Source organism: Carassius auratus, chromosome 5, assembly GCF_003368295.1.
Source record: "Carassius auratus strain Wakin chromosome 5, ASM336829v1, whole genome shotgun sequence".
Lineage (NCBI taxonomy): Eukaryota > Metazoa > Chordata > Actinopteri > Cypriniformes > Cyprinidae > Carassius > Carassius auratus.
Window position 1 is genome coordinate 8,656,658 of NC_039247.1, and position 15,332 is coordinate 8,671,989.

Below are 15,332 nucleotides of genomic sequence, written 5' to 3' on the forward strand. Positions count from 1 at the left end.
GGAGACTGTAGCGCAGGCACACAAGCTTACGCTGGGAACTCATCAGTGGACTTTCCTCGTCGATATAGGCTATGCTTTTCACACTTTTCTCTTTCTCACTAATTCAAGTTAAAAGTTAGCTAATAAAAGTTGTGATGGTATTTTCATTTTATCTGATAAATTGTCTTTTATGAGCGCAGCACTGCTTTGTTTACAGCCGTTACCAAGGAAACGTTACAACATTCCAAAAGTGCCTCCTGCTGGCAAGAATGAAAGCCATCAGAACATTTACATGAAAAATGAATATGAGTCACCATGGAGCAGCAGCAAATATCACAACAAAAAAGGAACCTCACAGTTGATCTAGTTAAATGTCTGCAAATGTATAAGGCCCGATTCATATATTTCATCTGGGGCCCCCAAATCAGTAAACCCACCCTTGAGCACTCCACTGTTTCGCCTGCGGTACACTGCGTGTTTTTGAGAAATAAATAAATAAAAAAAGCTAAACATGTCACATATCTTTAGAAAGCTGATATTCTTGTGATTTGAAAAAAAAAATACATTTTGAGATAAAATCAACACAGGAGGAACAATCAAGGCTTCATGCTGTGTTCCCATTGAGTTTTCCAGCTAATAGCTCCCAGCTATAGTCATCTGCAGGCATCTATTTACCAAAATAAAAAAAATAAAATAAAAAATGTAGGCGGAATGTTGTTTTTTTTCTTCACTTATTCAGCGTGTTCAGAGTTTTATTACCCTATAAGACTTAGTGATTCTGAGGTTTGTTCTTTTTAGGATGCAATTTACTTTGGGTATGCCGTTTTTAGACATTTCAGGCAAATTTTACAGAGATGTTAAGGGGTTAATTTAAGAATACTATTGTATTGGGCAACAAATGTTGGAGAAAACAAGAACTTGTTCTACTGGACTCAAAACCTGATATATATCATTTGTGACAACTAGCCCCAGTGGTCCCTCCAATGATCTCGTTATGTGTACCAGAGCTGGGTGTTGCGGGCGAGTTGGTCTGGCTGTTGTGTATAGCGGCCGCTACGGCTTGAGTCGCCGTCACTGCCGTCTTCGCTGCGTACAGATTGGCCTCTTCCTGGAATTTACCGATGTTCTTCTTATAGCGAATACGTTTATTACCAAACCAGTTAGAAACCTGAGATAGAGAAAGAGAGAGAGGCAAACGTGGATGAATATTATGAGGAAATATTATAAAAATAGAATATGCATTATAAAATACTGTAAAAAAAAAATAGTTTGCCCCAAAATCAAAAGAAAAAAAATGCATGAAGAGAATGATGCCTCTTAAAGAACGGTTACAATTTTTTTGCATTGTAACATTATTTGAATGTGAAAAAAAAAACATGTTGCTTTAATATAATTCATAAAAACATGCTTCGTCATTGCAGAGTCCAGTGAAATATGTGCTACAACCCAAACGTTCATGGCTTCTCCAAAATTGCATTTTATGTGTTTTACAGCTACTGTTATTCTCATACATTTGTAAGACATTGTAAACGTACCAACCTTTTGCAAAAAAACATTAACGTTGCTGTAAACCCAGACATATTGAAATTACATCCAATGGCACCTTCATATCTTCAAACAGGCCTTAAACAGCCAATGAGAGGCGGAATAGTTGTGTGTGTGTGTGTGTGTGTGTGTGTTATGGCCGTAAAGAATAATTCCAGCTGCTGAATAAATGACTTTATGATGCATCGATTGTTGTTCAGCACACAGAGACACGGCTGCCACTGCAACCAACATCGACAGACAACACAGCGGACGGACGGATGTTTTAGTGACATACCTGTGACACAGTGATGGTGCTTCCCTTCCCCTAAAGGGAACAAAAAGAAGGGGCTTTTTTACAGTAACGACTTCCTGTACACACCCACTGGTTACACAAACATAAAATAGGCTGAATATTCATAATGTGTGTCCATCTCAGTCGGGTTCTGGAAGTAAAAATGCCCTTCTGAGTGATTTTTTTAGTTTTTTATTTTTTATTTTTTGGTGAGCTTTTTATGAGTTTCCTTAAGCTCTGAGGTTGTTTTATGATTATGCACTGAACAAAAAAAAGGTGTTGGATTTACTTCGAAACATTTTCATTTATAAATTGCATGTAAAGGACAAGTTAACACAATAAATGGAAATTTTGAAGTAGAAAGACTGAAACTGTATTTCATTACAAATAAAATCTTTGATACCATTTTTTTTACAGTAATATATTGCGGAGTTTCCTGTAAAGTACTTCATTACCCACAATCCTGAAGCAGCTGTTACTGTAGAAATGGTAATTGCTGTAAGGAGGGTTGTGTTTGTAGCTTTTCTAAGTAATGTTAGCTAGTTACTAGCGGTGTTGTTTTTATTAATGAATTAATAAATTAATATGATTCTGAAATAAAATATAAATGAACACATATAAAACTAATAATAAATTAAATGTTATGCATAAATAATTTTAACTAAGTGAAAATGAAACACGTTTAAGTTAGTACTAAAATTACTAACTGAAATGAAAACAACTAAAACTATTTTTTTTGCAAATTAAAAAATAAATAAATTTGACAAGCACATATTAAATAACTAAAACTAAACTAACACTGAAAATATCAAACTAAAAAAGAAATATATAAAATATAAATGTAATACAAATAAATGACAAAAGCACATATCAAGTGATTAAGCATTAAACAAAATAAAAAAATGAAAATAAAAAAATAAAAGCTAATCCAAATTACTACAAAAATACTAGTATATAATATTAAAATAAAATGGTGTAATAGTCTCATGCAACTACAGTCCATTTTGTTAGTGTGTCATTTAGGGGTGGGCTTATCTGAAAATTAGCAGAAATAGAATTTATGATTTAGATTTCTACCTTTCCAAAAGTAAAGATTACTAATTAGTTTAGTATTCTGAGTCTAATTTTGCACAAAGATATCTATATAGTTTACCTGCAACTGATGTTTACTTGCTCAAAGGAGTGCGGACTGAGGCTGAGACTAAATAGAAACCAATTTAATGTTATTTAATATATTATGAATATGAATAGATTGTTTGCAATTCTTTACAGTTGAAGTAGCTCTGTCAAATTCACATTTCTGCACATTTGTACACAAAACAGACCTTTTGTCATTTGATTTTCACACACGGTTTTGCAAAACAAATGTTGTGATGTTGTGAGCCATCTACTAAACTCTATTTTACCTTTATTGAGAAACTTTCTGAAATCTCAATGGGAAAATACTTCCAGGATCCATGCGGGAGAAGACTGGGTACTCACTGTTGCGGTTTAAATCACTTCACACTCATGTTGAGATGTTACTGGGCAGCATCGCTGTGCTTCATCACTATTTTGAGCCAAATGTTCTGCACCTTCACAGTGTCACAGACCGCCTCTAACAAATTTGTTAGTTATTTTGCTCAGATTGTGAATAAAATCATCTTGTTTGACAGCTGAAGGCTCGTGTGTGCAGTATCGCCCGAGATCTGGACTACAGGAGGACAGACTGACCTGTGACAGAGTGATAGCACATTTTTTGGCCAGCTCCTCTTTGGCCTCTTCGCTGGGATACGGGTTACTGAGGTGAGAGTAGAAGTACTCGTTCAGAATCTCTGTCGCCTGCTTGCTGAAGTTGCGCCTTTTTCTCCTGGAGAAAGACGAATCATTAGTATTGTTAGATCCTCAACTGTTTTAATATATACACTATTAAAAGTTATTTAAGCTGATGTGAGTACTTCTGCTAACAACATCACTGCAAAAAAAGAAAAAAAAAAAAAATGACTTCCTCCCTCAGTGTTTTTGTCTTGTTTTCCATTAAATTCTTAAATTAAAGCCTTTCTTGAGAAGTAAATTACATAAAATATTAAGTCTTGGTTTTTGAAAAAATTAAATTAAACGATTTTATGGCTGAAACAAGAAAAGACATCTGTCAATAATGTCAGAAAGATATTCTTGTTTTCCCTTTGAATTAAGTTCTGACATCACTTGTAGGTTTTTTATTCTTGTTTTTTTTTTTTTTTTAGCACAAAATCGCTTAATTTGTCATGTAAATGCATCTTGCTTTAACTCTTGTGCTGTATTGAAAATCATTTATCTACAGTAATTTAGTATGTCTGGTCAAAAATTCAATTTTAAAATTGCTTTTAAATTTCCCATTACACTATATATATATATATATTTTTTTTTACATAATATTTTATTAAATCTTTTTGTCAGCTGCTTTCTTTCAATTAGGACTGATTTTGCATTTCTTTTTGGAGCTGATTGATCATTAGCCTCATTAATCTGAGCTTATGCACCTCATTTTAAGAAAGATACAGCCTCATGTCCGATTTTGCAAGTTTTTTGTGGAATTCGTTTGTGTGGTCTATTCAAAAAGCTTATTAGTTACATTTATGAGCAGTTTTTTGTAGGCTGTTCATTTATGACTCGGAACAACAGAAGTGTAACAATGTACAGCGAAAAATGTCCCCAAAAAGTACCACAAATGAACCAGTTAAGGTTAGGAAGTTTTAGTTCAATGTGATAACAAACATTAACTAGCAATTTCAGGAAAAAGACAATACTTTCTGGCTCAAAATGACCGAAACACAACGTGAAGGTTAAAAATGTTTCGATATTTGTAATGGAAAACGAGACAAAATTGCTTAGTAATAAAACAACAAATAGTTTTAAGCTGATAAGCATGATCCAATGATCAACGACCACAATACTTACATTACATTTACATTTAGTCATTTAGCAGACGCTTTTATCCAAAGCGACTTACAAAATGAGAACAATGGAAGCAATCAAAAACAGCAAAAGAGCAATGATATAGCGTTATAACAAGTATCAGTTAGCGTAAACGCAGTACATGTAGGGCTTTTAAATAATATAATAAATAAAAAGAAAACAGATAAAATGGAAAAAGAATAGAGCAAGCTAGTGTTAGAGGTCTTATAGAATTAGAATAGTGAGGGCTAAAGAGGGTCAAATAAAGATGGAAGAGATGTGTTTTAAGCCGATTCTTGAAGATGGCTAAGGACTCAGCTGCTCGGATTGAGTTGGGGAGGTCATTCCACCAGAAGGGAACATTTAATTTAAAAGTCTGTAAAAGTTTTTTCTGCTTTTTTGGGATGGAACAATCAAGCGACGTTCACTTGCACATAAGTCTGAAGTAATACATTTAGGTAAATGGGTGCAGAGCCAGTGGTAGTTTTGTAGGCAAACACCAATGCCTTGAATATTATGCGAGCAGCTATTGATAGCCAGAGCAAATTGATAAACAGAGGTGTGACGTGTATTGTTTTCGGCTCATTAAAAATGTATCTTGCTGCTGCATTCTGGATTAATTGTAAAGGTTTGATAAAATTGGCTGGAAGACCTGCCAAGAGAGCGTTGCAATAGTCCAGCCTGGACAGAACAAGAGCTTGAACAAGGAGTTGTGAAGCATGTTCCCAAAGAAAGGGCTTGATCTTCTTAATGTTGAATAAAGCAAATCTTCAGGACCGGACAGTTTTATCAATGTGGTCTGAGAAAGTCAGCTGATCATCAATCATAACTCCAAGGCTTCTAGCTGTTTTTGAAGGAGTTATGGTTGATGTGCCTAACCTGATGGTGAAATTGTGATGGAACGATGGGTTTGGTGGAACCACAAGCAGTTCTGTCTTCGCAAAGTTGAGTTGAAAGTGATGGTCCTTCATCAAGCAAGAAATGTCTGTTAGACAAGCTGAGATGCGAGGAGCTACCATCTGATCTTCAGGATGGAATGAGACGTAGAGTTGAGTGTCATCAGCATAGCAGTGGTATGAAAAGACGTGTTTCTGAATGACAGATCCTAATGATGCCATGTAGACAGAGAAGAGAAGTGGTCCAAGAACTGAGCCCTGAGGCACCCCAGTAGTTAAATGTTGGGACTTGAACACTTCACCTCTCCGATATACTTTGAAGGACCTATCTGATAGATAAGTCTCAAACCACTGGAGTGCGGATCCTGAGATGCCCTTTGCCAGTAGCATTGATAGGAGGATCTGGTGGTTAACCAGCTGTCAAAAGCAGCGGACAGATCAAGCAGGATAAGTATTGAAGATTTGGATTCCGCTCTTGCTGGTTTTAGGGCTTCAACAACTGAGAGCAAGGCAGTCTCAGTTGAATGTCCACATCTGAAGCCAGATGGGTTGCTGTTAAGGAGGTTGTTCTGTGTGAGAAATGCAGAGACATGGTTGAACACAGCTCATTCAAGTGTTTTTGAATGAGGAAGAAGGGAAACTGGTCTGAGTTATCTAAAAGAGATGGATTGAGGGTGGAGGTCAATACTTAAAGTATAAATTATTGCATGTATATACTGTATTATTGGCAGTTATAGGTCAGCCATTGTCTTTAGGTTGTATCCAGTAAACATTGCCTGATGTGGCATAAAAACGTATACACTTTATAGCCCACCAATCACTGTTTTCTTCATTTATATACCATTTGAATAATCTTCTGATGAGTAGATTCATGCAGAATTTACTCTTTGACTTAAGTAACTCGTGCCCTTGCAAGCCAACCGGCACTTATTGGCAGATTTCCCAATCCCACTCAATTTATCCTTCTGCCAGTTTAAGCACAACACTCATAAGACCTTAAAATATTATCACATCACCCACTCGTTCACACACGCCTCACTCTCAGCACATCCAAAAAAATCTGAAACAAACCCACACTCGCAATAACACCTACGTGTGTAAAAACAGCACACACAATAAATAATAATTATTTATTTTAAAAAATGCTTTATAATCTAAAGCTATTTGCAGTGTATTGTTAGTAGGATAGTCTCTTTGGGGCAAAATGTTGTTTTAATTCACTAAACAGTCATGAGCTCTGTATTTTAGAGCAGATACCTGGGCCTTATTCACTAACCACCTTTAATCCTGGCATTATCTATGCTAAATCTATGCTTTCTGTATCTGTGTAAATCAGGAGTATTATATAGATTGCACTTTATTCACATAAGCAAACACATATACAGTATGGACAAAAAACATGCATTAAATGTTATGAAAGATATTAGGGGAAAAAAAACAAAAAATAAAGAAAAATAAAATAAATCAAGTAAATCAATTAAACCTAAATAATAATATAAAATAGAAAAAACTGACAAAAGCATATAAAAGCATATACAAATTATACATAACATATTTTCTATTTAATTCTGTCTAGATTGCACCTTATTCACATATACTGGCAAAATGCATGCATTAAATGTTGTGGAAGATGGTGGGGGGAGGGGGTTAAAAAAAGGAAACTGACAAAGCATATAACATTTGAATTATCTTTTCAAGTAACCAATAAGTAATGACCTATGACCTTCATAGCCACACCCTGGCAACCACTTACAGCAGCCTAGCAACCACCACATAAACTTCCATTTAATCAGATCAAAAAGGATACCTTTGGATAAAAGTGTCATAGAAACATGGGGGGGGGGGGTTGCTCTTTTGACGCATGCTAGCAAACGGGACTTCCATCATGCATGTTACACATAGCAATGAATAGCTACATGCTAATAGTGAATAGCTAAGTAATAAATCAAGCTAAGAACATGCTTAGAAAACTCCATATTAATGATCAGTCCAGCAGCCACCTTGCAACAACTCATAACCGCCTAACACCTCAACAACAACACCCTAGCAACTAAGTGCCACTGCATGCACCACTCACATTTTCTTCAGGAAATGTACATTCTAGTAATATATAGACAACATAAACAAATGTTATTGTGCATGCATGCTTTTGTGGCCCTAGCTTAACTTCCAGTGGACTTAAAAATAGAATCAATAACAACAGCTAAATATTCCCTCTAAAGTCGATTATTTTTGATAACAAGCAAAATATGTTTGCTGCGTAATCAGACTTATTGAAAATGCAAATTCATTCTCTACCAGCAGGAGGTGCTTTAAAGCAGGAGAAACTGCTGTACTGCTGTACACAAAGTAGCTCTGAGCTCACAAACGCTGATTTATCAGGCATATAACATGCAAAATGAAAACAAAATGACATCAAACATTTTATAGACTAATTAAAGATTGTCTTGCTTCAGTAATACAGTGATATAAAAACACCAGCTCCTCGTTTAGCTTTTTAAACGTGCAGTACGTGCTCATGTTTATTCAACAAAGCCTTTTGGAAAATCGCTCAGTTCTAATATTGTGAGCGCCACAAATAAATAAATGTATGGGAAACACATCCCACAGCACAACCACCTGAGCCCAACTTCAGTTTACTCATCACCCTAACTTTAACTGCGTATGTAGATGGATAAACAAACCAACAGACTAGAAGTTAACTTTGGGCCAGGAGCGTGCACCCGATGAAACACTGTTTCTATTTGAACAAAGTGCATAATAGATTGCACCACAGCCATGTAAGTAAACACATATACTGGCAAAATGCATATAGATGGTTTGGTAAACTTAAACTGAAATAAAAATAAATTACACCTAAACTATAATATAAAAAAGCAGAAAACTGACAAAAGCATATAACAAAATTGCTAAAAATTTAAATATTAAAATTTAATTAAAAAGCTAATTCAAAATATTAATAGCTTGTCGAAACCACAAAAAACACACATTTTCTAAATATCCTGACAAGATGCAGACAATACATTTAATGCATGATGTTTTGGATAGAATTGTCTGCCAAATGCATGACTGTAAATGTGTTTGACACAGTTTCTGACCTGGCATCAAGAAAGCGAGACCTGAGGATCATGACTGCCTCGCAGGTGCTCTGCTTGAGCTGCATCTGGATGGAGCTGAATTTGTTGTGGATGATGTTCACCATGCGCTCGATCTCTTTGGGTGAGATGGGCCGCGTGCGAGACTGTTCCCTCAACAGGTTCATCACATGGGTAGTGAACTCATTACACGCCTGTGAACCAATCAAATTACTGAATGAATGATAATGCAAAGACATTAACTTAAATGAAAACTATGAAAACATTAACTGAAATTAAGCTGGAAAAAAATTGAAATATTAAATAAAAAATTCAGAACGAAAATTAGAAATGCTGCCTTGGCAACTAACTGAATCACTAAAATTATTATCTGGAAATAAATAAATAAATGAAATGTTCTGTTTAGTTCTGTATGTTCTGTATAAATTGTCTTGCTGTATGATATTTTCCTACTTCTTGTAAAGCGATCTTGAGGTATTAAAAGTTACTAAAAAAAAAAAAAAAAAAAAAAATATATATATATATATATATATATATATATATATAAATAATAATAATAATACATATATATATAAATTAAACATGAATATAATATAAAAAAGAGAAAAACACACAAAAATCAAATTGAACTGAACATATAAAATAACTACTAATTTAAAGTAAAAAAAATCTTAATAGTATCTAAAATAAACATAAAAAACACTACTCAATATGCATATTTATTTTCAGTACACAGAAAAAAGTAACAGATAAAAATGACAAAAAAGAAAAATTACTAAATAATTTACTAAAACTTTTAACATTAACAAAACTATTTACTATAGCATTTTTGTTATTTGAAATAAATCTGAAATATAAAAATATTAGATGAAAAACTTTAAATGAAGTTGAGACAAAAGCGCATAACAAAGTTACAAAAATTAAACAAAATTATAAAAATATAAAAAATATAAAAATATTAAAATTAAAGCTTATTCAAAATAAAAATTATAACCTACAATTGTATATGAAGAGACACTACTCATTATTTGTGTTATGTTTTCAATATATGAAAAAAGTAACTATCTATGTTTTCCCTAGTCATTTTTATCCAATAAGAAGCTAGTTTTCAAACCAGCAGTACCAGGATGTCTGACTGAATTTAGTGAAACAGTTTTTTTCTGGTATGTTCCTGATGAATTTACAGTTGTGCACTGCTGTACAGACCTGCTCGTATTTCTCCAGCTCGGTGTGGTAGATCTGTCTGATCTGGCTGAGTTTGGCTCTGTAGTCCGAGTGCTCGATGGAGTTATCAGATCCCACACCCACTGCTGCTGTTGCTGCAGCAACTGCCGATGCCCCGCCCCCTTTTTCCGGTCCGGACACGCCCTCTGCCAGCAGCATGTTATCCAGACGCATGAGCTGAGGATCCGGAGGATCTTCATCATGACTGCCACGGATACTGAGACCTGCCACAACACATGGAGAATAGGCCATTTAAATATAAATTAGACAATAATCTATCTACAGTCTATAAGATGAGCATTGTATACTTCAGTGTGAGATAGAGCTGGTATAAAAACACATTTAGACATGCAAAGACAACTTCTTGAACACTGGACCTCCCAAAGCAGGTTTCAGATAGCCAGTCACTTCTTCGTATCACTGCAGAACTGCAAGCCCCTCACATCCTCAGCCATTAACACACGGTGCAGGATTAGTCTGCTTCGACATGCTGTTTATCAGGGTCGAGGTGTGCTTGTGCCCGCGCTGACTACAAGAGAATGATTGACAGTGGCAGGTCTCTTCACTGAGGTGGGTGGAAGAAAAGCGCCGTGAGCCGTTAAGATGTGCTTCAGCGGCAACCCAACACGGCCTGCTTTAATTCCACGCTTTTGGCACTTCATGTTTGATTTTTGATTTTGCAGTCAGCAGAGTGGATGGTTATGTAAGCATAGGAGAAAAAATTATATGTACTGTCTTACACGTCATTTTATGGATTTTAAGAAAAACATTTTTAAATGCTTTTGTTATTATAAATAAATAAATAAATAAATATATCTGTGTGTGTGTGTGTGTGTGTGTGTATTTATTTAATTAAGTAATGTTTTACATTTTTTGAAAGCACAGAGAAAAAATCTAGATAGATAGAATAACTGAATTTTAACTCTGCTCATATAAATTATATATATTTTAGCAGAGTGGATGATGTACGATTTATCTTAATTATATATACATATTTAATATTTTTTTTCATGATTTTGTCATTCTGCATTCAAACTCTGTTGATATTAAAGAGTTATAATTATTTGTAATTTATTATTATGATTATTATTATTATTATATATTTTTTTTATTTTATTTTTTTTTGCATTTTGCAGGCAGCAGGGAGAATGCTCACATGGCTCTGGGAGAATGTTTTTTTTTTTTTTTTAATAGAACCAGAGTTATATGAAGTAAATGTTAGTGCTGATTCGTGCAAATGATCTGAGCTGCATCATTCATTTTAAAGCTCTATATACTGGATGTTAGCTTTTGACTCATTAGTGTCTATTTTTCTAATAAGGTGTTTTAGAGAATGTTGCAACTTAAAGATACATTTGTGTGCATTAAACAAGATATGAAAAAGCAATTAAACTCTCTGATGAGGAAACATTAGGTGCAATGCCATTGTCCTACAGTTTTAGGTGATTTTAAAGATGCTCTTCAAAAAATAAAAACCAACCCGAGGACAAGATTGTAAACACACCACAGCTGCTCAGAATGACGATAAGATCCACACACACACTGCCCTCCAGAAACTCTCTCTCTCACACACACACACACACACACAGTATTCATGAGGTCAATGCAGGATGACATTTAAAGCAGAGGCAGACAAAGGCAAACAAATGCAAGATGGAAGGAGTGGATATGAGACAAAGCATGAGCATTTGCTCTGCTCTGCTCTTAATCTAATTGCGGAGTTCTAATTTGGTGTCGCTTTCATTTTTAATGGCAACAAAATAGAAAAGGTAGCCACATTCCCTATTCAGACCTCAGGCACAGAAATGTTAATTCAGCATGGAGCACATCACACGAAACGCTCTCAGTTTGAGCAGACATCTAATCAGTTAACGGTGACTGAACGGGAACAGATCGACAGAGAGGTGCATGCTCACAGAGAGACAAACCAATTCAATTGACAAACCAATTTTTCTTCCAAATTTCAAATAATTTTTTTTTTTTTTTTTTTTTTTTTGCAGAAAATGACAATATGTCAAAATAATGAATGTTTTAATTTGCGGTGATTGAAAAAAAAAAAAACACCACTTATTGGTTTGTTAACTCTTCTAAAGTTAAAACATTGCCATTGTGTGTCTAAAAAGGAATATAAACATGTCTGAAAACACAGTATCTTTTTTGTTATTTGGATCAATTGTCATTTCATGCTTTAAGTCTAAATTACAACATTTATATTTAAGATTAGGAATAAGAAATATCATCAGTAGTCTACAGAATAAAAAAAAAAGTTTCACTCAAACACGTGTTATTGTGGTGTTCTTTTTCCATAGCTGTATATATATAAATTAATTAAAACTAAAGTTTACACACACACACACACACACACTTAAATCTAGCTACCCTATTTGTCTATAATGAAAGGTTATATTAAGATAATACCAGGGTGACAGAGGTTTTTCTGTATTGCTATGGTCCTCATCCTCTGTTTGCCTGATGTGTAAAGATGTTGAATGCAGTCGATGTCTGATTGTGAGTAAACGGCTGAAACAGCTGTGTGCTGCTGGAGCGGCTGCCAATTTAATTTCTCCACCTGACACCTCACATCAGGCTCTCCACACAGACTCATACGCAGACATTAGTGCCTCATATTGTCTGTTCGTTTGGGATGACACAGATTTTTTGGTACCAATCCTAAAAGTATCAAAAAATAATAACCATGTAAACAACAAATACAATCCTACCAGATAAACTCAAATTGCAATTTGTTTAGAATCAAGGGTTATATTCGGTCCCTTTTAATTTGTTCTGCATTTTTTAGATCTAGTCAGAAACCCATTAGCAGTCTTACAGGATTCTGAAAATGATTTTATATATATATATATATATATATATATATATATATATATATATATATAAATAAATTAAAAATAATAATAATACTTAAAAAAAAATATATATATATATATATATTTATTATTATTATTATTATTTATTTATTTATTTATTTTTAGAGGCGCTTAATTAGAGATGCCTACTGATATACATCTGTGCAAATCAATATATCATACCCATGCATTTATTTATTTGGTAAGTGGCCAAATTTTTATTTTGTAAAAATGAATGGCTGACTGTAGGTCATCACTGTAACAAAATCGGTCGCTTCAAATAAAAATAAAAAATAGAATTCTTAAAATTTCTCCATCAGTGGCTGCAATTTTTCATGCGGTTTTCTTCAGAAACTGTAGTCATCTAGGCTTTTGTACTGCAAAACCACACACAAAAAAACTTTAACTTGAATGTTGTATTAAAATGCTGCATGTGCGGAGATGAATGGCAGGTTTTGTGCTTGTGTTATGTTTTTCTCAAAGGATTGCTGTAGATTAAAATGGTCTGGTTTAAACCTCAGCTAACCTGGGAGAGATATTACAGAATAAACCCCAAAAATCCATGACCTCCATTACCTCACGCAACCTTTGTGATGTTTCGGTCCTTCTGCAGGATCTACTGACTGAGTTCAAGCACAAGTGCATTAATCCTTCAATGCCATTAATCTGGATTAGTCAAACAAAGGCTTCCGATAATCATCTTTAATCACTCTTGGAAGTTGCCTGGGCATGTCAGGAATACATCAGCGTCTGGGATTCGGTGTTGTGGTGGGGGGTATGAGGTATTTTTCGGAGCTAACTAACAACTTGAAACATTTCTGCACACTTTAGAGACACACATGGTCAAATCTAAGACATTAGCAGTGTTATTTTAGTATTAATTATGTATTATTTAGTAATATTTTGAATAAGCTGTTATTTTGTAGTTTTGTTATGTGCTTTTGTCATTTTTATTAGTTTAGTTTTTTTAAAGATTCTTATAAGTGTACAAATATACACACAGAATAATGTTTACTTTCAATATTCTTGCAATAAACAATATAAGGTCATTTTTAAGTGTGTATAAGACACATTAGAAGAATTACATCATCCTGTGAATGCGATTGTGAAATACAGAACCAAATCATTAATCAAAATCTATCTACATCTTACTGTCAAAAACAAACTTAATCATTCTGAATTTGCAAAACCTGTTCCTGAATCGAAAACCTATGTCGTCAATCAAATCGGTTTGTTTACACAAAGATTTAAAGCCCTAATTTTTACATTTCTGAGAAACAGTGTTGTTAACAAAAATGAAATCTTTTTTTTTTTAAATGGTAATTTAAATAAAGCTTAAATAATTGATAAATATTAGAATTTAAACGTAAATTAGAAATGTTGTTTTGCAAATATTTGAAATAAGAAGTATTAAGTGAAATGAAAGCTAATAAGAAAATAGCAATGGCATGTAACAAAATTAGACAAATTTAAGAAATGCAAAACCTGTGATAATTAAAAGAAAACAAACATATCGTATGCATTTTTGGACGAAAACTGTTGTAAGGAAGTTAGTGCAATATAATAATTTTCTGTTAAAAGAAAAGTGCACAAGTCAAATCAACTACTGTTATCGTGAGGTTTTTTTTTTTGTGTTTGTTGTCATTTCTGGACATCTGTAATTATTCACTTTCACTCTACAGAAAAAAAAAAGCCAATATTTTCTGCTAAACATTTCCTTCTGTGCTTCACAGAAGAAAGTAAGTCATCCGGGGTTTGGAACGACATGAAGGCGATTAAATGATAGACTTTTTATTTTTGTGTGAATTATTCCTTTAACAGGCCCTCGAAATAAATCATAGGAGAGCTAACTTGCATAATCCTTCACGAGCGGGGTCTCGCTCTAAAATAAATATAATCCAGAGCTCTCAAATCTTCACAACCCCACATTTACAAGTCTAATTTAATCTGCTCAGTGAAGCGCTCAAAGCCGCTCTCATCACTTAGCAATGACAGTTTAAATAAGAGTTTAAACCCGAGTTACTGTACAGATGGAGCGAGCGGTGGGTGGTTTTGGATTTCTTCAAAGAGCAAAACCAATCACTGAAATGCACATTTGATATATAAAGAGTCTAATAGATGGCGTTCCCTCTCCCACGACATGCTCAGAAAATCTTCTCAAACACACAGCCTGCTCTCCTGCTCCTAATTAGCACCAGGATCGAAAAGAAGTTGGCTTATACCAACGGCATCCAAAATAAAATCAGAAAATAAATGCCCAAAGACTTAAGTCAGAAAATAAATGCCCGCTGGGTAGTTTCAGGCATTTAATGCGGCTTTCTAGAAAGCAGTATGGATACCTTGTCCTCATTTATTCACACTTTGTTACTAAAACCTGCTTGTGTGGGCTTAAGCTTCATAATTTGCTAATTAGAGTTTGTATTCTAATTAGTCTTTCAGTCATACTGGTTAATTTGGATGAATATAGCTCGAAAATACCCTCAGATTAAAGCTGTAATTGCTGCTGCCAAACAGCAGCTTTATTAACAGATCCTGCGGC

General features: G+C 34.2%; 1 protein-coding gene across 3 annotated transcripts in view; it reads right to left on the reverse strand.

The window, feature by feature from the left end:
- LOC113073604 (pre-B-cell leukemia transcription factor 3-like) overlaps positions 1–15,332 on the reverse strand; it is a 36,272-nt gene that overhangs the window by 3,595 nt on the left and 17,345 nt on the right. For 2 of the 3 annotated variants that reach the window (XM_026246425.1, XM_026246419.1), the window contains 5 exons: positions 9,912–10,153; positions 8,709–8,899; positions 3,512–3,647; positions 1,802–1,831; positions 982–1,147 (listed from right to left, as the gene is read on the reverse strand). In XM_026246425.1, coding sequence (XP_026102210.1) covers positions 982–1,147; positions 1,802–1,831; positions 3,512–3,647; positions 8,709–8,899; positions 9,912–10,153 — 765 coding nt within the window. The remainder of the gene's footprint in view (positions 1–981; positions 1,148–1,801; positions 1,832–3,511; positions 3,648–8,708; positions 8,900–9,911; positions 10,154–15,332) is intronic. The other variant, XM_026246433.1, reaches the window with a different exon arrangement.